This window comes from Stomoxys calcitrans, chromosome 1 (assembly GCF_963082655.1).
Source record: "Stomoxys calcitrans chromosome 1, idStoCalc2.1, whole genome shotgun sequence".
NCBI lineage: Eukaryota > Metazoa > Arthropoda > Insecta > Diptera > Muscidae > Stomoxys > Stomoxys calcitrans.
This window is the reverse complement of record NC_081552.1, coordinates 182,739,361-182,767,353: the sequence shown is the minus strand read 5'-3', so window position 1 is coordinate 182,767,353 and position 27,993 is coordinate 182,739,361. Positions and strand designations below refer to the sequence as shown.

The following is a 27,993-nucleotide window of genomic DNA, read 5'->3' as shown; positions in this document are numbered from 1 at the left end:
GCGCGAGGCGGAACGCTTAACTTAAATGGAGTGGAAGATAACCATAAATTATGTAACCTCTGCCACATACAGGCTATCGAAAATATCAAACATTTTGTAGGAGTTTGTCCAGTGCTTAAAGAGTTTCGACTACTGTACTACTAGGACTACTGTACGATTACAAAACCAGGAAAACCCTATCACACGGAGGCGAAAGATTTTCGTCCTATCAGTCTTTCATCCTTTATGCTGAAGACTCTTGAGAGGTTGATAGAAACATATCTAAGGGCAAAGATCCTTGGAGATCGCCTGTCGCAGCAACAGCATGCATATAGTAAAGACAAATCCACTGACACAGCCCTTCACGACCTAGTCCCAAGTGTCCCACAATACTTGGCGTCACATTTGACAGCTCCTACACTTTCTCCCCACATGCCACAGCAATCTGCAATTAAGTCAAAAGTAGAAACAAGGTCCTCAAGTCACTCGCTGGCAGCACTTGGGATGCAGACAAAGAAACCTTGTTGACCACGTACAAAGCAATTGGCCGGTCTGTGGTAAGTTATGCAGCGCCAGTGTGGTCTCGTCAACTTTGTGACACGCAGTGGAATAATATTCAGATCTGTCAGAATGCCGCCCTCCGAACTGCGACGGGCTGTCTCCTCAGTTCTCATGTGGACCACCTCCATCAGGAGACAAAGATCCTACCAGTGCGAAGACATAACTACATGCTGTCTAAGCAATACCTTTAGGGCTGTTATCGCAGAAACCATCCAAATCATCATCTTGTGGATAGATGCCCACCGCCCAGAAGCCTTAAGGTAGATCTACACGATCTAGAGCGTGAGGTTCAGCGCTACAAGAGAGAACCTCTAGATCAAGCGGCATATCAAGCGGGTCTGAACAACATTCATGCAGACACGGTAGCAGACGCGGTAATTGGCTACCGGGTGAATGTAGTTCTTGGAGAACGACCGCCACTCATTGCACCCGAAGAAATCGACCTCCCCCGGCAAACCAGAGTAGTTCTGGCTCAATTACGTTCCGGCAGATGCAGCCGCCTCAATTCCCACAGAGCTAGGATTGATGCCGACGTGCAAGATGTATGTCCCGTTTGTAACCAGGGACCGCTCGATACACGTCACCTGTTTAACTGCCCGGCCAGACCCACTCGACTCAGACCCAGATCCCTGTGGACGCACCTCATCTTAGTCGCGGAGTTCCTGGGTCTTGACACTCAACAGAATCAAGCAGACGAAAGATAGAACACAATAAACTGCTACAACAACAACCACAACCTAGTCGGCATACATATACAATGGTAGCATTTCTTGACATTAAAGGTGCTTTCAATAATGTATAACCGACGTCAATCGTGAAGGAGTTGGAGTTTCTAGGCAACTACTCTACCGCAAGAAATTTTTTTTAATAACTTACTTACCAAAAGATTAATTACGGCAGGCTTGGGATCTGTGGATCTAAAAAGATTGGTAAGCAGAGGAACACCTCAAGGAGGAGTACTGTCTCTTCTACTTTGGAATATAGCCATTAACAATATATTATTGTCTCTGGAAGGAAATGGTGTAAAAGTGGCCGCGTATGCTGATGGCGTGGCAATCGCGGCTAGGAGAAAGTTTCCCAGCACTCTTAGAGATATAGTTCAGGAAGCTCTATGTGCAACAGCGAAGTGGGCTACCGAAAGTGGTCTAGGTATAAATCCGTGCAAGACAGAAGTAGTTCTTTTCAGCAGGAGCTACAAGTTGCCTACAGAGGAACCTGTCTCCTTGGGTGGAGAGAATGCTCCAATTACAGAAAGCTCAAAATATCTCGGCGTTTTACTGGACAGGAAATTGAACTTGAAATTCAACATTTTGGAAATGCCAGAGAGCCATTGGCAAAAGTTGGTGGTTAAGACCGCCTGTCATGCATTGTGTGTATACTGCAGTTGTCAGACCTATAATGCTATATGGTGTTGTGGTCTGGTGGACGGCACTTCAAAAGTCCACCTATTGCCCAATACTTAACCGGATCCAAAGGATGGCTTGTTTGTACATCACAGCCGCACTGAGGACTACACCATCTGATAAACTGAATTTAATGCCACATCTAATGCTGTGTGTATCAAGCGGAGATCCTTGCAATTAAGGAAGTGGTGGAATGGCTAAGATATAATGTCATTACGACGATTGGCATAATATCTTCTCAGACAGTCAGGCAGCCATTAAATCCCTGGAGAACGTTTTTCTGGACACAAAAACCGCCCTCGACTGTTGCAGATCTCTCAACGAGATGGCTGAACAGTTCAAAATTCATCTGTTCTGGGTGCCGGCCCACAGAGATATCCCAGGGAATTGTAAAGCGGACGAACTTATTTGGTTTTTACTTGTCATTTCTGAGATTTTGTTGCCATCGAAAATAGTGTTTAACAATTATCATCACAACCTGTAGGGTACAGCGCTTATAGACTCAAAACTTAAGGACACACAATTTAATCCATAATAGTTGTTAGCAAGCAATGACTTTTCAGCTAATTGGTAAAAAACGAAAAGTTCGATTGTTGCTGTCTCCCTACGATTTCCCTCATTTAGTATTTTCTTTTTTAATTGTTGGAATTGTTTTTCTTTGCTTTTTTCCAAAAATAGATCATTTTGAAAATTTTCAGTTTTTTTAACACAGTGTACACATTTTTTCACCAAAGACATAAATTTTAATCTGATTCGAATGGCAAAAACACAAAATGATTAATGTTATTTTAATGAAGATTTCCGATTTCCGCAAGTGTCAAATTAAATTTGCAATTTTGTCACATATAAAATATTTACAATATTTTGGCACACATTTCATTTTGATTATAATCAAATTAAAGTGTAGCATATATATACATTAGGGTGTCCCCAAAAGCAAAAAGAATTTTTTTTTTTTTTTTTGAAACGCATACCCTCCATTTTTTTCCATTTGATCCCAATGGCGATCGGTAACGATAATCCGTGCCACCACAACGTCCAAAGTTGGATGTTGTGCTTTCTAAGGTATTTGGTAGACTAACTAAACTTATATGCAACTAGCTGAACCGGGCCCGCTCCGCTACGCCTTCTTTAAGTCCATATGGTTCATAATTATCTTTTGAATTAATATTTTCGACAATTAAAAAACTTTTAGTGAAATACCATGCTACGAAAATAGTATATGCAAATGGCTTGACTAACAGTATAAGAATATAAGTGAATTTATATGAATGCCATATGATATTTATTGGACTACGAATTCGCTCCGAGCATTCCATTGTGCTCCATTCTTTAAAGGCTTTATTTCAGCCCGATATTTTCATGATGTCCAATTAAGGTGTGTTTTCGCGGGTGAGGCGGTCCCCCAGGCACTTGACATTGTGCTCTTTTCTCAAATACTATTTATTTAAACCTCACATTGTCATTGGTTTAAGGGGAATTTATAGGATGAGACGTCCCCAAAATACTTGGCCCCAATATTGGTTATCAAATTCGTTTTATAATCTCAAATACCTTCAATTTGAGCCACATTTTGCCATGGTCGCTAATTTTTACCCTTTGGGGGTGTTTGGGTAAAGGGCGATGCCCCAAATACATGGTCCCACATTTGGATATCAAATTCGCATTCTACTCCCAAATACCTTTATTTGGGTCCTATATTGCGATAGTCAGTAAATAATTGCAGTTTGTGGGGTATCTTAGGTCCCGAAAGTGGGAATCAGTTTCGTGCTCTACCCCCCAATACCTTTCATTTGAGCCTCACACTGGCATCGGCGGTAAATATGCCCGATTTAAGAATGTTTTGGTGAGTCGGTGGTACCCCTGATAATATATCAGCATCGTGCTCTATTCTCATATACCTATATATCATTTATTTGAACCCTATATTGCCATTGGCCTCGAAATTGGGTATCAAATTTGTGTTCTAATCTCAAATACCTTTCATTTAAACCCCTTATTGCAAAAGTTAGCAAACATGCAAATATGTAAGTCTGGGATATGGGCTCAAAAAACTATCAATATCGAGCTCCACTGTCTTGAAGACCCAAATTGTCTTGGTGAGCAAATACGTCGTATTTGGGGGTTGTTATGATGGTGGGACATCCCCTAGACAGTTGGTCCCGCATGGTGATAATTGAAATTCGTGGCCTACTCCCAACTACCTTCCATTTAGGCCCCGTATTTCCATAGTCGACAAACATGACCGGTTTGGCGGGTGTTTTGGGCGATAAGGCGCCACTCAGCGACTAAGATTCGTGTTCTACTCTAAAATACCTCTTATTTGAGCCCCATATTGCAATGGTCAGCAAATACAAATATGGTGACCCCATACGCACTTTTTTCCGAATATTGATATCAGATTCGTGCTTTACTGCCAAAGTCCTTTCATTTGAGCCCCATATTGCTGTGGTCGTAAATTTGTCCTCTTTGCGGGATGTTTTCGGGAAGCAGCGGCCCTCAAAACACTTGGTCCTACATTTCGATATCAAATTCCTATTAAAAACTCAAATACCTTTTATTTAAACTCCATATTGCCATTGTCATTATATAAGTCCTGTTTGGTGGGTGTTCTGGCGAAGGAGTGGAAACTTGTTCCCACAATTGGATATCAGATTCGTATTCTACTCGCAAATACCTTTCATTTAAGTCCGGTATTGCCATGGTCGGTAAATATGTCCGATTTGGGGGTGTTTTGGGGGTCTCCAAACACTTGGTCCGACAATTGGATATCACATACGTTTTCTAATTTTAAATAGCTTTCATTTGAGTCCCATATTGTTGTGATTGGTCTATACATATTTGGTATATATTGGGGGTGGGGCGGCCCCCACAATAACCTAAAATAAATTTTTGTTTTAGGTTACTGTAAGAGAGCACACAAAATTTCGCTTAAATCGCACCACCCATCTCCGAGATCTGGCGTTTCTGAAAATTTAAGTAAGGGGGAGGGTCCGCCCCCTCTTCAGATATCAAAAAATTTAGTATCCTTTTTTCACCACACGATCATTATGCACGTTAGGATAATACAACATGTTCAGAGAACATGTTGTCTTGGCATAGGCAGAGCTATGGGGACCACGTCCACTAGGGCACTAGAGACTGCTCTAGATATCCCACCCTTAGACATACAAATTAAGTGTGAGGTAGCCACTGCCCCTATGAGACTTAAGGTGATGGGAGAATGGATTGAGGATAGGAGGAGGTCATACCATTGCAATATAATCGAGGCGACGAAAGGAAACCTGGAAGGAATGGAAGAGGTTTCCGATCGGATACCTGAAATGACACTTGAGGTCGAGTGCAAGGCACTTCTGCCAGCAGCACCGTCTTGGATTGGCGGAAACCCCAGTGTTACCATCTGGAAGTTCATGCTACACAGAGGGGTCAAAGCTAGAGGACAGAGTGGGCCTGGGGTCTACATTGAGAACTCAGGGATAAAGAAAGATATGTTTCTGACTGCCTTACCATAATACGGTCCTGCAGACGGAGATTCGGGCGATAACGCAATGCGTCCGGTGGTATGGTATTTACGCGAGGACTTTGGGTATGAACATCTTTACCGACAGCAAACTGGGCTGCACTCACAGTCACAGAAAAGGTAATTATAGAACATATGCTGTGCAACTGTCTCGCACTGGCATGAGGAAGTTAGGTATGTGCACATTCGCAGAGTATGCGATCATTCGCATATTGTTCGGGTAGTCTCCAATCAGACAACTTTAGCTATAACACCGTATATATGCTCATATGTTTTCTCAAATGTCGCAACTTTGAAAGTTACACAAATCGAGTGATACGTACAAAAAATGGAATTTGGAATAAATATGCAATTCTTTCGATTAAGGTGAGCTCTTATTTCATCGAACATATGACAACATGCTAACTTGCATTTTTCCTACTGGGATATGGGACTCATCGCATGATTTCTAGCCCTTTAATGCAGTTTTTATTCCTTATTTTGCACGTGTCTCTATTCCCGCTTTTATATTCCCTTCATCTGTCATGTTCAATACATGTTTGCAAGTGCAAATAAAGGAAATTATCTTGTGTTTTTCTTATCAGCGGGTGCAAGTTTTGCTCCTGACCTTTAGAATCTCATCGTTTTGTAACTTTGTGTTGATTTTGTGCATTCACCAAGAGCCGGTTAAAAATGTAATTTGTCCATAGGCAGAAATCGGAGGCATGTGCCGTAAACGTGACTAATCATAAATAAGAAGCATTGTGTGCACCCACCAACTGTTGAGCCGTCCGTTACAAAGTGAGGCGCCTACACCCCTTATATGAAAAATTAAACACATGGTGTATTTACACAAGGCGATTTACCAGTTTCACAAAGTAGTCAAATGTGTTAAGTTTTAAACAAAAAATTCTCTTAAGACGATAAATGTAACCAACACATGTTCACCTTTCATGTGATGAATTTATAAAATATTTACAATAGCAAAAAATTTTAAATAATCATAATAATAATGTATGTTAATTTTAACAGATTCGGATATACATATGTATGTATATACCAAAGAAACTTGTTATTTTATGTTAGTTCAGCTTAAGTTTTAATGGCAGTCTGAATTAAACTTTTTTTGAAATTATAGTTCATTGTCCAGGGGAAAGAAGATGCCTTCAAGTTCCTACAGAGGATGCCTTCAAGTTCCTACATTTGGACTAGGTAAGGTTAGAGGGGCCGTCCTTCATACAGACTCTGTTTTGCAATTAAAATCCATTGTGGTAAAACAGTATCGTCAGACCAAATCCTTTGGAGCGAATCGAACCCACAACCCCCGCGCGAATATTGGATACCACCACCATAGATTCTGCTAAAAATGTACCCTTACTAACTAGTTTCTATTTGAATTATTTTGGTCTCAAAACTAAACCGGGATCATAAATCATAAGATAGCTTTTTGTTCCAAATTTCAGTCAAATCGGATGACTAGAGGGCTCAAGAAGTGAAATCTGAGGATGGGTTTATATGGGGACTATATCTGTTTATTGACCGATTCAGATCATACTCGGATCATGGATGTTGGAAGTCATTACTCCTGTCTTTGTTCCAAATTTCATCCAATTCGAACGAAAATTTAGGATTCTAAGGGCTCAAGTAGTCAAAACCGAGGATTGGTTAAAATGGGGGATATAACTGTTTATGGATCGTTTCGGATCATACTTGGCATGATTGTTGAAAGTCATAAGTCTTTGTTCCAAATTTCAACCAAATCGAATAAAAATTTAGGCTTCTAGGGGCTCAAGAAGTCAAATCCGGGGATCGATTTACGAGTTTATAGACCGATTCGGATCATACCCGGCATGGATGTTGGCAGTCATAACTCAAGCCTTTGCTTCAAATTCCAGTAAAATCGGATAAAAATTGAGGCTTCTAAGGCTCAAGAAGTCAAATCCGGGGATGGGCTTATATGGGACTATATCTGTCTATAGACAGATTCGGACCATACTTGGCATGGTTGTTGGAAGTCATAACTCAAGTCTTTGTTACAAATTTCAACCAAATCAAATGAAAATTGAGGCTTCTAGGGGCTCAAGAAGTCAAATCCGGGGGGCTATATCTGTTTATAGGCCGATACGGATCATACTTGACATGTATGTTGGAAGTCATAACTTAAGTCTTTGCTCCAAATTTTAGCCAAATATGATGAAAATTTAAGCTTCTAAGGACGCAAGAAATCAAATTCGGAACTGATTTATATAGGGATAGATATAGCTATTTATAAGCCGATTCGGATCATACTTGCCATGGACGTTGGAAGTCGCAACTCAAGTCTTTGTTCCAAATTTCAGCCGATTCGGGTGAAAATTAAGGCTTCTGAGGGTTAAAGGAATCAAATCCGGGATTGGTTTATATAGGGGCTATATCCAAATCTGAACCGATATGGCCCATTTGCAATCCCCAACGACCTACATTCATAACAAGTATCTGTGCAAAATTTCAAGCAGCTAGCTTTACGCGTACAACCGCTATCGTGATTTCGACAGACGGACGGAAAGACGGGCATGGCTAGATCGACTCACAATGTCGAAACGATCCTGAATATAAAGGGTGATTTCAATAGGAAAGTTTTTCAAAAAAAAAAAAAACATAAAATTCAGAAAAATGCTTGAAATCTTTTTTTGAATCTATAGAACGGTCCATATAATTTTTTAATGTTTGAAGATGGTTTCATGCAAATGTTGACCATAACTGCCCTTCAAATGGTCAATCCCTTAAGTCCAATTTCGGCATACTCTTTCCAACATTTCGGTCGGTATCTTACCAATAAGTACTTCAATGTTGCCTTCCAATGCGTTAATTGAAGAAGGCTTGTCTGTATAGACATGAGCATTAACATAGCCCCACAAAAAATAGCCATTTCAGTTACGATTTGCAACATCTTCGAAGAAGTATGATCCAATGATGCCACCAGCCTATAAACCGCACCAAACTTTGACTTTTTTGGGATGCGTTGGTAGCTCTTGCAATGGTTCTGGCTAATCTTCACTCTAAAATCGACAATTCTGCTTATTTACGTACCCACTGAGTCAAAAATGAGCTTCGTCGCTCAATGGAAGAAGCGCGCGATGAACTTTGATCATAAAATTCAATAATTTGCACGCGTTGTTTGTTTGCAAACGATTCATGGTTAAATTATAGACCAAACTGAAGATGCTTGACAGTGAAACAAAACACGAAACATGCGTGAGCTGTTTAAACCAAATATTATCTTCATATACTTTATGGGTAGCGCAGAGGTTAGTATGTCCGCCTATGACGCTGAACGCCTGCGTTCGAATCCTGGCGAGACCATCAGAAAAAATTTTCGGCGGTGACTTTCCCCTTCTAATTCTGGCAACATTTGTGAGGTACTATGCCATGTAAAACTTCTCTCCAAAGAGGTGTCGCACTGCGGCACGCCGTTCGGACTCGGCTATAAAAAGGAGGTCCCTTATGATTGAGCTTAAACTTGAATCGGACTGCACTCAAGAATGAGTGATAGGTTTGCCCCTGTTCCTTAATGGAATATTCATTCATTTGTACAAACGGCTTACCCCCATCCTATGGTGGTGGGTATAAAAAGGTCCCACCAAAAGTTAAGCTCACTAATCAGGGGACTCCTTTTAAACCCACCACCGAAGGATGGGTGTATATTAATTTTGCCTGAGGCCATAAAAGGCGCATGTATTATCCGATTTTGCTGAAATTTGGAATTGTGGCCTATGGGCTAGGCTTTTCGACATCCGTGCCCTATATGGTTCAGAACGGTCTATGTTTTGATATAGCTGCCATAGTGACCAATGTTCTGTTTTAACAAATTGAACAGTGAATTGTATTTATTAGACCATTCAACGTTTTTGTCGAGTTTTGTTCAATTCGGAAAATATTTAAATATAACTGAAGTTCATAAATGATGCATTTTTGTCCGGATTATAACGAAAGGTGGTGGATGAGTTCGAATTGCTGAATGCAGAATTCTCACAGATATTCCCTGCTTGAGTAAGGGTATAGGACAATATATCCACCAATGGGAAATGGTTTCGATTTCTTATTAGGATAGGAGGGCGCTTTTTCCAAACAGTGACCCCTACTTCTACGTTGCCAAATTAAAAACTCCGCATCGACCTTGATACCAAAAATGAACTTCAAGTTCTGAAACATTTCACACATTTTAACTGGGTTCGCTTTTTATGTTTTCTCAACCCAATTTGGGTATGTTTTTCTCAATTCTCTGCCATCCCACGCACGTGCAGCACTTTTACTTGTTATTCCAAGTAACGCACAGACAGATAGAATTAATACAATACTGCATAATACGTAAATAATACAGTTATGCATAATTGAAATGGCATCACTGGTATTACGGCGCATTACATTCTCACAAGATATGATAACATTAGAGAAAAAAAAACAAACCAACACCCATCGGAACAGCAGCAACAACGTAGTTGAACAAATACTCAATTAAGCATGTCAAATTAAAGGAAAACCATGGGGCTGGATGGGCATGAGAGTAAAATAACCATAAGTAACAAACCAAGACTTGCATATGTTTATTTGCTTTTACGATTTGTACAACCTGCGTAGCCGCAAAAACTTGATCCAACCGCCAGCTGCCCGCCTACTTTGCTTCCTACAACTAAGAACGACTAACACATGCATACAAATATATATCGCCAATTACACTCGAAAACAGCTGTGCGTACACTAACAGACAATTTGCAATCACTTGTTAATGAGTAATGATAGTGGTTGAGAATAGGCAATAATAACGGGGTGCTAATATTGTAGGCATGTTTGTTGTAATCAAATGGAGAAAAGAGTAAGAGCTGAGTGCTAAACTAAGCCTATAAAAACAACAAACCTAGTGTCAGTATCAGGGTTGCCATAGAAAACTTTTTCCATACAAATTTTAAATTTATTACATTTAAGTAAAAAAATTAATGAAATAAAAAATAAATTAAATTAAAATAAGGGAAATAAAAAAATATAAAAGAAATTTAAAAAAAAACATTAGGAATAATTAAGAAAAATAAAAAAAATTTAATGAACATTAATAAAAATAAAAAACTAATAAAAATTAAACAAGTGAAAAGGCATTAGATTCATCCGAGCCGAACTTTGGTTACCCAGCATCTCGGGTATATATGCAAACCGCCTTTCGTCATAATCCGGTGAAAAATGCATTATTTATGCAACCATTGCAGCTATATCCAAATATGGTCCCATTTGGACCAAATTCAACACGGACATTGACTGGTCCAATACAAGTCACTGTTCAATTTTGGTTCAATATTGGTCTTTATGGCTGTTATATCCAAATATAGACTGATCAGAACCATATAGGACACGGATGTCGAAAAGCCTAACGTAAGTCACTCCAGCGAAATCGGATAATAAATGCGCCTTTTAAGGGGCCAAGACCTTAAATCGCGAGATCGGTCTATATGCCAGCTATATCAAAATCTGGACCGATCTGGGCCATCTCCCAGAAGGATATCAAGGGGCCTAACACAACTCATTGTTCTAAATTTAAACAAAATCGGACAAAAACAAATGCGCCTTTTATGGGGCCAATACTTCAAACCGAGAGATCGATCTATATGGCAGCTATAATATAATCGGGCAATAATTGCGCTTTTTATGGGGCCAAGACCTTAAATCGAGGTGGCCTTGTTTCTAAACTGCCTACTTTATCCAAAGTAGCATCTGTTTGCCGGTAAGTTGTGGTTCCCAACTTTCTCCATTTTCTTTATCTGATCTGTTGTATAATGCGTATTCCTACTCTTACTAAGGAACGCGTATCAGCAAGTGTCATCCTGCAGAGTCTTATTAATTTTGCAGGCTTGACAGGCAAACATGGCCTGAAATACCTTTGAACGTAAAGGGGGTATCGAAAGCGGCTTTGTAGTCAGGTGTTGACTTGTCCTTCTAGGTTTTTTTTTTCAGGATTTAGCGCAGTGTGAATATCTGGTCTACGGTGGATTTACCAGGTCGAAAGCCGCGTTGATAGGGCCCAATAATCTCATTGACTTTAATCTTTCACACAATATGCTCGAGAGTATCTTGTATTCGATGGGAAGGCGACTTATTTCCCTGAAGTTGGCACATTCCGTCTTGTCTCCTTTCTTGTGTACGGGACATAGTATGCTGAGGTTCCAATCATCGGGTATGCTTTCTTCTAGATCGCGCCGACAAGCTGATGCATACGCCTTATCAGCCTTTCGCCTACGGTTTTAAACAGTTAACGGGCAATCCGTCGACTCCTGCTGCCTTGTTGTTCCTCAGTCTCGGACCTCATTCTGACTAGCAGATGAATATCTATATTATCATCGGTTTTGCGGTATCCTCTTCGCCGCCATCATCGGACACTAGCGGCTTGGTAAAATGTTATTTCCATATCCTCAGCACACTATTTGTATTAGTTACCAGTTTTCTTTCTTTGTCTTGAAGGAGGATGTGCCTGTACCAAAGCCATCGGTTTGAATCTCAAGATTACCATGAATCTCAAGATGTCTAATCCAGAAATCGGTTAATATGGCAACTAAATATATGAGGTTAAAAATCCATTAGGACCAAGCTTAGCACGGTTGTTGGGAATTTTAACAGAACACTTCGCGCAAAATTTCAGCCTTATTGGACAACAATTGCGCCTTCCAGAGGCTCAAAATGTAAAATTGGTGTATATAGGAGCTACATATATCAGGTTATAAACCCATTTGAACCGAATTTCGCACGGTTGTTAAAAGTCGTAACAGTACACTACTCGCAAAAATTCTACCAAATCGGTTGCGGCTTCCAGAGGCTCACGATGTGAAATGGGAAGGACGTCTCATATGGGAGCTTTGTACGGTTATAGAGCGATTTGGAACGTACTTCGCACGGTTGTTGACAGTCGTTACAGAACACTACGTGCCTTTACGGGACGCAATTCTTATCCGATCTGCTGTGCTACGTATTGGCTGAATCGGTGCACAACCTAATATAGCTTCCAGAGGGCTATAGGAATACATTTTCTGTAATGGCCAATTGAAGTAGATTCAACAAATCAAAATAAAATTAAATAACATACCACAAAGCGAAAGGCGTAAGATCAATTCATATTCCATATACGCATTGGCATCCCTGTTTTTATACCCACAAGGGGTACCCAGCAATACAATTTGCGCATGTTGTCGGATATGACAATTTAAAATGACCACACGACAAGAAAATACATTTACGTACGCACGTTCAAACTTCACCCCCCCCCTCCACCCTGCCCCTTGCTGAGTTTTTATTATCGTTAAAAATCATTAACTAACAAACAAAAAATATGAGAAATTCATAATAACAGAAAAATTAAGAAAAGCTTGTCCAAGTTGATTTCCCACATGAATTTGAAGGTTAATTTAATTACAACACAATGTAGTATGTCTACCCCAAACGGCATTAAGAGTTCTGAATACACAATTTTGTTCCAAAGAAATCGTATTAAAAACCGATTCAATATCAAATGGGGTGTTCGCCAGAAAACACAGATAGTACTATCTACTATGTAGGAGATTCAATACTCAACAAGCATACAATGTTGCCGCGCCATATATACGCCTACTTGTAAGACACCCTAAAAATCACTGTTTATGAGATTATATTAAAATACAATTTTTATAAAAAATAAATATATAAAATGGTAATTATAAAAAATTACTCTCAAAATCCAATTAAAAAAAAAAAAATACCAAAAGAAGACTTTCACATATTTATGCCAAAAAAGTTTTTCTGAGGATAATCTTCAAAGAAAAATTTTCTAAAATTGTCTGCAATTTATATGACAAATTTTCATAGAAAAAGCAAGCACAATCTCACCAGTTTTCGCCATATTTCCGGCTCTATGAATGATTTCGCTACGAAAGCGGATACTTGATCCGACAATCCCAATATTTGTGAACTGGACCGGCGCTGAAGGCTCAAGTTTCGGGTTACATTTGATCAAAGCTGAGAAGGCAGTGGAAAGAGTACCATATCAGACCATTGGTATAGAACTCAACCAGGTCCTAGGCCATTGGAAATGATGAGAAGTGTGTTAGCGGCTAAGTAAGTTTGGAATATATCCCAGATGGACCTAGAGTATCGCTTGCGCCAAGTAGACATGGATAGAGAGGGGCTTGTACCACATATTCAGTATTTATTGGGTATTTGCCCACTAAATTCCCAATATGTGGGAATTTATTGGGTAGATGCCTATCTTTAGACATGAACTAATGCTAGAGGTTGCAGGGTTTTCCAAAGCTTAGCATCTCGTAAATAGGCTGCTGAGTGGCCATCGCGCAAAAAGATAAGAAATTCCGCAGGGTTATCAAGAATGACAAGAATATCAGCAGCAATTTGGTCAATGCCCCGTCCTAACGGAGATAATACGCAAAGTTAAACTGTTGACCGAGGTGTTGACCTTTGACAAGAGTCGAAACTGAATTCTGTGGGGTTTGCAAGGATGACAACGAAATGAAATGAGGCCAGAAGATTTTTGGTTATCTGCTGCTCTAGGGCGGGGCCGACACCCAGAGAAAAGTTCATACCAAACGTGCAAATTTCAGTACCATATGGTATTGATAGTAAAGCAGCACCGTATGGTACGAAAGCAATACCGGATGGTATGGATGAAACATAAAATGATTAGTACCGTTTGGTACCAGCCTTATTACCGAACTGGTATTGGTCTTAATACCAATCTGTTATTGATTTTAACACCCCTAAATGAATCAAAAAAAAAAATTCAAAATAATTTTAATCTAATTTTATTTCGATTATTTATGTTAATAATTACAAACAGTAATGCTAATGCAACTGCAAATTTTGCCCATGAACATTCCACCAAGGAACAGGGGCAAACTTCTCACATATCAATGAGTGTTAGTCCGATTCAAGTTTAAGCTCAATATTAAGAGGCCTCCTGTTTATAGCCGAGTCCGAACGGAGTGCCGTAGTGCGACACCTCTTTGGAAAGAAGTTTTACATGGCATAGTACCTTACAAATGTTGCCAGCATTAGGAGGGGAAAACCACCGCTGAAAATTTTTTCTGATGGCTTCGCCAGGATTCGAACGCAGGCATTCAGCGTCATAGGCGGACGTTCTAACCTCTGCGCCTCCAAAAAGTAATGACCAACCTCAATTCTTTGCATTCAGCAATTGATTCCATATCTATTGATTGCCAGAAGTGGTTTTTATCATGTTTTTGATGTAGAATGTCCTTAGAATTTGTACTATTTCCATTTTCACCGCTTTCGAGTATTTGAATAGGTTTCTACACACTCAAATTGTATTAAAACATTTTATTTATTTGTTTACCAAAAATGTTATAATGGCGTCAATATTTTAGGTACAAAGCTCATAAAATACATTTGGCACGATGACAAGAATACAAATGTGACGCCTCCTTTATCTGGTATTGAATTGATACCAAATGGTATTAAAAATCTTTGCCAATGACGCTAACAAAATAATACCAGGCGGTATTGGCAAAGTACCGCCATTTTTCTGTCAGTGTAGAGGAGTAATGGCGAAAACCTTTTCCCCTGCTGGGATAATACTCAGTCTTTTATCTGTGGACTACATTGGGCTAGAAGTCTCAAATGGCTTTTTTAGTAAAACCTTCGCTGATAAGGGCTACCATAGTTAATGAACGCTCCACTTATATTACAAGCTTTCTTGTAAGAAGCCTATGCCCGTTTGTATGTTTGGTTCGTACTCTGCTCTCAGCTAATTTGGGATGTTAAAGTCTTATACCCTACACCACAGGGTCTAAAAATTACGAATCAAGTGCTTGGATCGTCGTCAAGCCACAAGAAACCCCCAAAGGCGAATATAAAGGGTGATTTTTCAGTTATTATGTTTTTGGCAACACTTATTTACACAACCCACGCACGTTTCGTGTTTTGCTTCACTGTCAAACATCTTCAGTTTGGTCAATAATTTAATCATGAACCGTCTTACAAACGAACAACGCTTGAAAATTATAAAATTTTATTATCAAAATGCGTGCTCTGTTAAGAAAGTTCATCGTGCACTTCTTCTTCTTCAGCGACGAAGCTCATTTGTGGCTCAATGGGTACGTAAATAAGCAGAATTGTCGATTTTGGGGTGAAGATCAGCCAGAAGCATTGCAAGAGCTACCAATGCATTCAGAAAAAGTCAAAGTTTGGTGCGGTTTATGGGCTCGTGACATCATTGGCTCAATGGGTACGTAAATAAGCAGAATTGTCGATTTTGGAGTGAAGATCAGCCAGAAGCATTGCAAGAGCTACCAATGCATTCAGAAAAAGTCAAAGTTTGGTGCGGTTTATGGGCTCGTGACATCATTGGCTCAATGGGTACGTAAATAAGCAGAATTGTAGATTTTGGAGTGAAGATCAGCCAGAAGCATTGCAAGAGCTACCAATGCATTCAGAAAAAGTCAAAGTTTGGTGCGGTTTATGGGCTCGTGACATCATTGGCTCAATGGGTACGTAAATAAGCAGAATTGTCGATTTTGGAGTGAAGATCAGCCAGAAGCATTGCAAGAGCTACCAATGCATTCAGAAAAAGTCAAAGTTTGGTGCGGTTTATGGGCTGGTGACATCATTGGACCGTACTTCTTCAAAGATGATGCGAATCGTAATGTAACTGTGAATGGTGAGCGCTATAGTGAGATGATATCCAACTTTTTTTTTGTCCAAAATGCAAGAGCTTAACTTGCATGGCATGTGGTTTCAACGATTCGATGCCACATGCCACACAGCACGAGTAACAATGGACTTGTTGAGAAGCGAGATTATTTCACGTTCGAGACCGGTGAAGTGGCCGCCCAGATCGTACGATTTAACGTCTTTAAACTACTTTTTGTACGGCTATGTTTAAGCTCATGTCTATACAGACAAGCCCGCTTCAATAGACGCATTGGAAGACAACATTGAAGCATTTATTCGTGAGACACCGGCCGAAATGTTGGAAAGAGTATGCCCAAATTGGACTAAGCGGATGGACCATTTGAGGCTCAGTCACGGTCAACATTTGCATGAAATAATCTTCAAACATTAAATTATATGGTCCGTACTATCGATATTTTAATGAGTTTTTTTTTTAACTTTCCTTTAGCTCTTAAAAAAGCACCCTTTATATTCTGACTGGGACTATATGGGACTCAAATGAAACGTCTTTATAATTAGAATTTAGCGAAATTTTGTCTGCAATCTTAAGGCAATTGGAAATCAGAAATGTGGTTAAAAAAATGGAATCAAGTATGCTGGGGAATGGTTCACCCAAAAGAAGCCTGGGGGAAGAGCCCCAGCTCAAAAACCCCCAAAACGAATATGTAGACCGGTTGGAAAAAGCTCAAATATAATGTCTGGTGAATCTGTTAAAAAACAAAATTTTAAGTCATCCAAGCTGAGGTCTTCCGAATCTTGTTTGACTTTGCTACCAGTATTATTATAACGATTTATGGTGCGAAACACAAAACATTTTGTTCACTTTGAGCTGTTTGAGTTCGCAAACAACACCCCGTTGGGATTTTGCAGCCAAATATAATGCAATTGCACTATTACGCTGGAACTCCAACACGAATAATTTTCGTTTTAAATAAACGTAGAAGCAAATTCTTTACAAACGGAAATTTGTCCATCAATATACCATTAATAGCCGAGTCCGAACGGTGTGCGTAGTGCGACAACTCTTTGGAAACATGACAAAGTACCTTACTAATTTCGCCAGAAATATTAGGGGTGATTAGGTTAGGTTTAAGTTGCAGTCTGCCATCAGACTCACTTAAACGTTTTCGCCCATTGTGATACCACAGGAACAGGAGAGCAAGATGCATTTTAGTTCCCAACGTAGAAACATCCAGATTGTTTTTAAAAGCCCAACAACTTGCGAATGTCCACAATGATAAGGGGCCTCCTTTTTATAGCCGAGTCCGTAGTGCAACACCTCTTTGGAGAGAAGTTTTTACATGGCATAGTACCTCAGAAATGTTGCCAGTATTGGCAGGGAAAAACCAAAAAAACATTTTTTCTGATGGTCTCGCCAGGATTCGAATCCGGGCGATAAGCGTCATAGGCGGACATGCAAACCCTTGCGCTACGGTGGCCTCCATGTGCATAGATATTGCTTATATATAAATCAATCTCCTGATTTTTACCTTTCATTGTCGTTCAAGTCTAGATTGGGCCACATAATTTTGGAGTGTTCACAACCGCAGCTTTGTCACTATCTGTCTTTCGTTGCCCTTCACGCCTAATCCTGAAGACTAAGCTTACATGTCGCTAGAAGTATACCCACAGATTCCTGTTCCCCAGGAACAGGAATCTGTTCTACAATTCTCTTTAGCTCTGCACCCGGAACAGGTAAATTTTAAACTGTTCAGTCATCTCGCTGAGAGATCTGAGGAATTTAATGCCTGTCTGGCATTAGTTGTTCCATCACTTCTTTAATTGCAAGGATCTCCGCTTGATACACACTACAGTGGTCGGGTAAACTTCTCGATATGACCAGTCCTAGTTCTTCATAGTATACTCCAAAGCCCACCTAGTCGCTTAGTTTGAAACCATCCGTATAGAACCCTTTGTAACTTATCTTACCAGGAATGTAGTTCCAGTCGGTTCTATTAGGAATAGCGGTACAAAAAGCAGCTCAGGCAGTGTATTATCTACACTGTCTGGAACATCGGACATTGTAACAAGAATAACACATTGTCCGTAGCCGCCACATTACCAAAGAGAAAGCTCCCTTAGCCTCACAGCAGTGGTCACAGCAATTTGTCTAGCCTCAATCTCCATTAGCATTTGATGTAGCATTAAATTCAGTGCATCAAATGGTGTCGTCCTCAGTGCGGCTGGGATGCACAAACAAAGCATCCTTTGGATCCAGCTGTTTATTGAACAGTAGGTGGAATGTGAAGCGTCGTCCACCGGACCACAACACCATATAGCATAATAGGTCTGACAAATGCAGTTTACATATGTAAAGGAGGGGATAACCACTACTGAACATTTTTTGATGTACTTGCCAGAATTTGAAACCATGCTAACATCTGCTTTACACTGATATGAAAAAAACGTCGTAAATTCATGCATCAATGGTGCCATTATCATACACAGACGTTGTTGAATATATTGTCAACATGCGGGGTGGTTTTTTTCAACGCGCGTTGTTGTTTCATACATCAACCGTTGTGAACATCGCCCCTCCAAAATGTATATATAGCAACTTTAAGTGCAAATGACTCTTAAGCATTGTTTCTGCATAGGCGACTGGCTGTCATGGGATCGAAGAAACACAGGTTCGATACTCAGCAGCTCACAAAAACTTTTTGCAATCATTAAAAATAAACTGTGCACAACACGTTGACACACAGGGGGACCTTTCTTTCACAAACACTGCTGTTGATTTATGAACATTTGTGGTTGACCAGTTATCATGTGTGTGTTCATTCACTTTTATGCCAATGTGATTAATTTGTATACGCCGTGCTGGGTTGTATACCAGTGTGAACTTGGTAACACTTCGTGTCAGCTACCCTGTAATGGAAAGAAACACCGTCTCAATTATGATGTATGTCAACTGTATTTGTCCGGTTTCGAAGTATCCGTATTTAGGAAGATCCCATCTTCTGCAAATTAGTCCATGCTCATTCTATTAAAGAACATTCTTTTCATTCTTTTCACATGTCAATGAATGCAGTCCTATTTAAGTTTTAGCTCAATTATATGGGTATTTAATTTTATGCCACGAAGATTTAACATGCGTGGATACCTTAAAAATGTCGCCAGCATTTGTAAGGGAATAACTGATGTTCAGGCCGGGATATGAACCCAGGCGTTCGGAGTTATAGGCGGACCAATGCACCAAGGTGGCCTTCAAATCCTATCTGCTTCACCAACGAATACCACTGAGGTTACCATATTTCTGTTTTGGCCTATTGACTAGCCATCTACGTCGTACTCTACGCTTTAGTTGTTATCATTGTTCATGTTTGCGTCAACCTAATCATTTTAAATATCTAATGTCCATGATAATTAGCTTAAATTCTCAAGTTTTTTATTTGATTTGAAACATTTACCTCACCATACACCACACCATACCAAAACAAAAACAGAATCACACAATGCCATTTGTCTTGAGCTGTAGAGCTACAAATACAATCGATAAACAACCAAAGGAATTTGTTGTTAATTTTGTGTAGACATCTCAGGCATTGGCTAATCGATTGTGTTAATAAACTAAACTTTAGGTTATTGCCTTCGTCTAGTCGATCGAAAATGTAAGTTTATTTCATAGATTTTGAGAGTATGTATTTACAATACTTCCCTCTCGGTGGTCAATGTTTGCCGGCTGTTTTGTATGGCAAATAGAGAGCCAGAGAGTGAGTAAGTGTATATGTGTGGGGGTGTGTGTTTGATTGAGTCTATAAAATCAGCTGTTCGCCCCATTGTTTATATCTCAGAAATGTGTAGCCATGTATGTCGACTTCGTTTTAGCCTCTATTAGACACTTTTTTGCCCCCCATTTCATTCTGCCCTATACTATTTCGCATGTGGCAATCTTCTTTTGTGTTTTGATGTTTGGTTTGAGGGATTTGTTTGACTTTTATGCTTTTTTAATTCTTTCGGAAAGTGTTTCATTCGTTCGTTTTGTGCTTGGCCCCAAGCCAATAAACATATGGTTTCTGCAAACATGCATGCCTACATATATACATTCATAACATACGTTAGTATGTGTTTTAATGTTTGTATGCTGGTAGTGTTATGCATGTCACATTTTATTATTTTTTTACTCGAGCTTGAGAAATAATGTAGAAAGCATAAAAATAACAACTGTTATGATTTATATTCGCCTTCAATATATACAGTGAGCATCAAAATAGACGGTTGGAAACCAAGCCAACAGTATAAATATATGTTATTGTTAAGATTATGATTATGAAAGTAGGACAGACAGTTGCCCTGCTGATATTCTGAAGAACAGATCAGGGAACACATTCGACTATCTATTGATCAATCGTAGTCCTAGAATATAAACTGATCTACTCACACTACCATTGATAGGAGGCTTATTAAAAAGTAACACCACTAAAGGTAAATTGATAAACATCATCCAGTGGCGATACATGTTATTAAGACGACCAAGGAGAACGCAATGGTAGAAGTTTAATAGGTCAATAAGAAGAAGCATTCCGTACGCTAGGGAGGACTTTTTCAAGTGAAGAGAACATCGAGGTCTTGGTCCAAAGCCTGTAGTATCTGCCTAAAAGCCGGCTTGCCTGGCCAGGTAACCGAAAAGTAGGAAGAACAAAATATGATGGTATAAGGATGTAAGAAAACCCCGAATGCGGCTATTGGATTAGGGTAGTTATGCTGCAGATTCAACATCGGCCTTAAAATGTAAGAAAGTCTTAAAGGGAAGATTTAGTTAGGTTGACTAACGAGCTGTGGAGTGTAAAGGACACCACGAGATTAAAGCCGGATGATGGCTAAAGACTGTCTATATACGGGTGATCTGCAGCGGTCAGGCGGTGATTGAACCGAGTCTCTCGGTGCTACGTTAATCGTCTGTCGTAGAAAGTGTGTCTGCGTTCATAAAATACGGAAATCCGAACATCGGCAACACTTTACTTCTTATTAGTGTAGGTCGGTTGGGATTGTTTATGGGCCAAGTCGGTGCATATTTTAATATATGTAGCTGCCATATAAATCGATCTTGGGTCTTGACTTCTTGAGCCTCTAGAGGGCGCAATTCTTTTCCGAATTGTCTGAAATTTTGCACGTTGTGTTTTGTTATGACTTCCAATTGACAATTGTGCCAAGTATGGTCTAAATCAGCCCAAAACATGATATAGCCACCATATAAACCGATCTCCCGATAAGACTTCTTGGACTTCCAGAGGGCGCAATTCTCATCCGATTTGGCCGAAATTTTGCATGAAGTGTTTTATTTTGACTTCCAAAAGCTGTGTCAAGTATGGTCTCAATCGGTTGATAACCTGATATAGCTGCCATATAAGCCGATCTTGGACCTTGAGCCTCTAGAGGGCGCAATTCTTATCCGAATTGGCTGAAATTTTGCACGTGGCGTTTTGCTATGACAATTGAACCAAGTATTGTCCAAATCAGCCCATATCCTGATATAGCCGCCATATAAACCGATCTCCCGATTTGACTTCTTGAGCTTCTAGAGGGCACAATTCTTATCCAATATGGTTGCATATGTCGTTTTGGTATGACTGATCTAAATCGGTATATAACCTGTTAAAGTTGCCATGTAAACCCGTCTACCGATTTTACTATTTTAGCCTCTGGAGGCCGCAATTATTACTCTATTTGCCTGAAATTTTGGAGGTGGTGTTTTTCTATGACTCGGTCAATAACTTGATATAGCACATATATCAACCCATGGTGGTGGGTTCCCAAGATTCGGCCTGGCCGAACTTAGTACGGTTTTACTTGTTTGGTTATTCGGGTTTTATTACAAATTAGTATTTTCAATTCCTAATGAAAATATGCCACAAAATGCCACAAAAATATCCCATAAACAACATAAGGGACCTCTTTTTTCATGCCACGTTCGAACGGCGTGCCGTAGAGCGACACCACTTAAAAGAGTACTTCACAAATGTCGGTAGCATTATTGAGGGATTAAACACCAATAAAAAATGTTCGATGTTCTCGTCAGGATTCGAACACATTTGTTTTGCCGATAGGGTAGGTATAGGCTTACCAGATGGTCGCGATTATTCCAACTTTCTGTGGTTACACAAAAAATATGGTAAAATACCGAACACAAATATTGAACGAATAGAGAGTATGAATACAAGTACCTCGTATTGTGCAATCAAGTTTGTTTAGTCGAAGCACTTGAGTCACATCCGTTTACCTGTTTGCTCTAAGCACACTATTGTTTTCACAGGTGATGCTATCGGAATGAAACTTGAAGTACAGTTCTGTTTTTGATCCTGTTTTATTTGTTATGGTAATCGTAGTTTTCATCAGTTTTCGTTGAAGTTTAGACCCATAGTTGTATTAGTCCCCTTCTATTGGGTTGCGCAAAAAGTAATTGCGGATTTTTCATATAGTCGGCGTTGACAAATTTTTTCAACGGCTTGTGACTCTGTAATTGCGTTCTTTCTTCTGTCAGTTATCAGCTGTTACTTTTAGCTTGCTTTAGAAAAAAAGTGCGCGAAATTTTGTTTACATTTGTTTGTTTGGCGTCAATTTTAATATGCGACCCACAAAGGAGCATTTTCGTCAAATTTTACTTTATTATTTCCGTAAAGGAAAAAAAGCGGAGCAGGTTGCTAAATAGTTACGAGATGTGTATGGTGATAAAGCCTTAAAAGGAAGACAGTGTCAAAATTGGTTTCGCAAATTCCGTTCTGGAGATTTTTCACTTAAAGATGAGCCACGTTCAGTTCGGCCAAATGAAGTTGATGATGACCAAATCAAAGCATTAATAGAATTGGATCGTCATGTAACTGAGCGTGAGATAGGAGAGAAGTTAAATATACCAAAATCAACCGTTCATTATCACATAAAAAGTCTTGGACTGGTGAAAAAGCTTGATATTTGGGTACCACATGTATTGAAAGAAATTCATTTAACAAACCGAATCAACGCTTGTGATATGCACCTTAAACGCAATGAATTCGATCCGTTTTTAAAACGAATCATAACTGGAGATGAAAAATGGATTGTTTACAACAACGTTAGTCGAAAACGATCATGGTTCAAGCATGGTGAACCAGCTCAAACCACTTCAAAGGCTGATATCCACCAAAAGAAGGTTATGCTGTCTGTTTGGTGGGATTGGAAGGGTGTGGTATATTTTGAGCTACTTTCAAGGAACCAAACGATTAATTCGGATGTTTACTGTCAACAATTGGACAAATTGAATACAGCCATCAAAAAGAAGCGACCAGAATTGGTCAATCGTAAAGGTGTCTATTCCACCAGGACAACGCTAGACCGCACACATCTTTGGTCACTCGTCAAAAACTGAGTGAGCTTGGCTGGGAACTTTTGATGCATCCACCATATAGCCCTGACCTTGCACCATCAGACTACCATTTATTTCGATCTTTGCAGAACTCCTTAAATGGTAAATCTTTCGGTGGTGGCTATAAAATCGCACTTGGTTCAGTTTTTTGCAGATAAAGGCCAGAAGTTCTATGAGCGTGGAATACTAAATTTGCCAGGAAGATAGCAAAAGGTTATCGAACAAAAGGAAAATGAAAAATGTATATATTTGATTAAAGTTCATTCTAAGTTTTATTAAAAATGCATTTACTTTCTTTTAAAAAATCAGCAATTACTTTTTAGGCAACCCAATCAATTAGTGCCAAGCATGGGTCACATAGGTCCAACTTTCGGAATGGCCGCCATATAGATCATTCTTGTAGGGTATGGTATTTATCCGAATTCTTTTCGCCTGTCGGTAAAAATGAAGGCATCCGCCTGAAAGTTTGCATAGTTACTTCTCATTGATGTGGGTTGCTGGGAATTGCGTAAGCTTCAATGGGTTCAGGTATGAATATAGGTTTAGATTAGATTTTAGTGGCAGTCTATTTCCTTAGCAGACTCACTTGGACAATTTAAGTCCATTGTGATACACACCGAATATCACCTAGATAGATTCATAAATAGAAATGGACCCCATATAACCATATTCCCCGATTGGACTGATTGGGCCCATAGAAAACTCCTACCAAACCCCACCCACTTGGTTCATAAATTGGTTTAGCCTTCTTATAAATGGATCCCCATATTTAAATTCTTGAAGCCCCAATTTTGATCCGATTGGCTGAAATTAGAAACCTATCCCCCGATCAAATAAAACCTTAAAAAAAATCAAATAAAAACTGATTTAAGTATCATACATATTAGATGGCTTAGCGAATTCCATCTGATCTTATTTTCCCCTTGGATGAAAGTTCCTGAGTTAAGGTTAAGGGACAGCCTTTGCGGCTATCGAAATCGGCGGAATTCCTTGGTGTTTCTGGGCAATTAATGATACTATGAGTGCTACTGGGACCAGGTCCTTGGAGGTGTTAATAGGGCCGACGAAGAGGACACTGTTCAGGTTGTTCCGACATGACCCGCTACGGAAGTTACCGGTCAGATATACCAGCATACCAGGACTATGGCCAACTTGCAGAGTAACTACATAACGAGGGTGGACATTGTGGAATGAAGCCGGAATATCAGAAGGGGCAAATAAAGTTTGGGTTGCGGACTCCAATGTGCGGAACTACTCATCAACGTCTCTCTTCATATGAGAGAAAATTGCAGCATATTCCAGGCGAAGGTCTTGGCATTTTCCAGGGCTGCGGAAATTGTGCCGTCAAGGAACGGTGGCTGGTGGGATATCTGTATATTTAGTGATAGAGTTATCTAGGTACGTTCGTAGGATCTAAAGCTGTCTCTGTCGGAGCTATCTATTTGGAGCGATGCCAAGGAAACACAATGTGCCCTACAACATGAAATGAATGTTCCACAATATGGCTAGTACTATGTGTGTTTTTCGCAACATTTTTTCGTGATTACTCTTTTCGATAGTAGATTATGAAGCAAAAAAACTTGCAGATATTATGTTTTCATTGAGATTTTTGTAGTGTTTCAAAAAAGTAACCGTAAAAATAAGTGTTTTCAACATTAAAAACAAATATAGTACCAGCCTATAGGTATGACTTCATACCAGACATGCAAGTAGGAGTTTTGTGCTCTTAAACTTCTCTTTACCGTTATTACAAAAAAAAAAACACAAATAACCATGTTATTTTTTTAACAGAGCTTTTTTTACATAGATTGTTGTTGCTTCTCATACTCGTAGTTCTTTTTGTTACCTTTCCTTTAATTTGCCATTTCATTCATTCATATTTTTATCTGTCACAAAATATTTGTATGGAGCGAATTTTAATTGGTATTGTTTGCAAGTGTTGGTGAGTACAGTATCACTTACACTCATTAAAACCATATAATAAGGGAGTGTTGCCATATGATGGATATTACAATGGTGTTTCACAGGCAACGTGTATGAAGATAAGATTTCACTTTAAAACAAACAAAAAAATGCTATAAAGTAGGTATATATTCTTGACCGGCATGATTATATAAGTCAGCCGTTCTCGTCCGAGTGAGGCTAGGCGTTCACAATTAGGCACAAAAACTTCTTTAAATAAAAGTAAGCAATATTAATTCCATATTTCGATATACACACAGGTATGGCTGATTTCCAAAATATTAGTTGCTTTGTATTCGAACAATGTATCGTGTTTCAAAATGCCACGGTACTAAATTTTCACATTGTATACTATTTAAAAATGTATCGGTTAAGTATTTTTAAGGCAACCAAAAAGCCACCAAGCATAAAATTAATTGTTGAAGCTTTAACATATTTTTTGTTTTTGCACATACAATGGTTAAAAAAATATTAGCATTAATGTTAAATTTGTTAAAAAATTTAATAATAGTAAACTATGCATTGCATTCAATATGTTTCATATCGTAACCCACAGTTGCTTTGTTTCGGTACTTTGCGTTCGTACGAAATTTAAACACCGCAGTACAACGGTACCCAAACTTTACATTGATATATTTTGGAAGTCAGCTGATGCAGTGGTAGAAAATCGAAAAAAAAAACAAGTAGACAGTATGCCATTTGAGAACGGATGGAGATAATTCTTTAAAATTGGAAATATTTAAAGCTAAAGTGTTTTCGAGATCATGTGCAACATTTTAAGGCCTCTGGTGGTCAGGGTGCCTCTTGGCAGGCCCCTAAAGTTGGTCACATTTCGGCATTTCGAAAAATTGTTCGGGCTGCCAAATCTTCATTTGTGGTCCGATTTCCAAAAACAAGAATTTCGAAAATCGGACCACAAATGAAGATTCGGCACCCCGAAGAATGCCGAGTTGACCAACTTTAGGGTCCTGTCAAGAGACACCCAGATCGCCTAGGGGCTTGAAATTTTGCACATGATTTCGATAACGATAACATTTCAAAGAGTTATCTCTATCCGTATAAGTCGACTTTTTGGACTTTTCTTTGCAAAAAGTCGACTTTTGCATCCAGTTTACAAGTTTTTATAAACTTTTGCCATCAAGACATGGTCATTTCTTTGTATATTCATAAAGAGGAGGGGACATCATATTTTATTGCAAATATGAGTACCGATTTTTTATTCTCTATCACTTCCTCTATAAAACCTAAAAATATCTCTTTTCAATCTGATTTTATGTATCCGCCATTATCAAAGACCATTTTTCAAAAATGTGTTGTTGTCACCATAAAAAATACCGCTTACTCCAAATCGAAGTTTACCTATTCTAAATTCCATCTAGACTTCGCTCAATTCGGTGCAAAATTCTCTATTTGTGAAATGTACCCTTATATAGGAGCTGAATCTTACACTTACGTTAGCCCAAAATTTGGCTTGGAACAGTTCTTACCTAGCAATCTAGCAGAAACATTAGCAAAGCCAAACTGGTATGCAGCTTTTTCGACTTCAAAATCGATTATTCGACTTTTTAATCAATGAAAGTCGAATAATCGATTGGTCAAAAGTCGACTTTGGGATCCCTACATTACTCCAATCCATATTTTATTGGGATACCTCTTTCCTAACTCGAGCTTGAATTTTTCTAAGACAGCTCTATCCTTGAGCATTTTTCTCTACCCATTCATCATTAATCGGTTAATCAAATTAGGGTTCCCAATAACCGACAGAATATGGATTTCACCTGCCATCTGACAAAACCCCAACAAATTTGAACAAAACGGCAACATTGGTTTCTTTTAATTTGCGAAAAACTCATATTTACCAAAAACTAAGAGAGGAAGAGTGAGAGAGAAATTAGAACGGCATTTAGGTATCTCATAAAAAGTTAAGCGACATGACAGAACAAACTACCTCAAAAAGGAATGCGCGCGCATTTTTAAGAGTAATTGTTTATGAGAGTGTTTGTTTTTGTAAATGAGAATATAATAATAAAAAAAAACATTTTCCCTTGTGGTATTTCTGTTGAATATTTTAAACGAGTACCATTTTTTGTTTGATTGAAATTAAAATACAAAAGAAAACTCATAAATTTATAACCTATAAATTTGCTATGTATTATGATCACAGCATAACGTGTCTGCCTACAATAAGCGTGCATGCATGCCTCCTATTTTATTTACAACTGTTCTGTTCAAGGAGCTGGAGCGGCAAAAAGAAGTGTATTTTGGTTAGGTTACGACGCGTCTCACTAAACCACATGATTTCTATTGTTCGCTACAGGCACTGGAAAAAAGGGTGAAGGGGGAGAATACATACATATGTATGTACATATCTTTTTCCAAACACAACAACGCGTCTTTTTTTTGCTTAATAACACTTTATTTTTTCACACTTTTTAACCCATATTTACTACTCTACTTTGATTTGTTTTCTTGTAGACTACTCCTCACTGTCACTGGCTACTAGGTGAGAGGTAGCAGCCGGAGGAAGTAAGCATTTAATGTTTTCGGTCGATATG

General features: G+C 39.1%; 1 protein-coding gene across 4 annotated transcripts in view; it reads right to left on the bottom strand.

The window, feature by feature from the left end:
- The window catches only part of LOC106084958 (ribose-phosphate pyrophosphokinase 2), a 140,504-nt gene that overhangs the window by 83,536 nt on the left and 28,975 nt on the right, over positions 1–27,993 (bottom strand). The window contains exon 1 of one of the 4 annotated variants that reach the window (XM_013248946.2): positions 27,792–27,820. The exons of the other annotated variants lie outside the window; for them this stretch is intronic. Coding sequence (XP_013104400.1) covers positions 27,792–27,805 — 14 coding nt within the window. The 5' untranslated portion in view covers positions 27,806–27,820. Of the gene's footprint in view, positions 1–27,791; positions 27,821–27,993 lie in introns of those variants that run through there. 4 annotated transcript variants of the gene reach the window in all.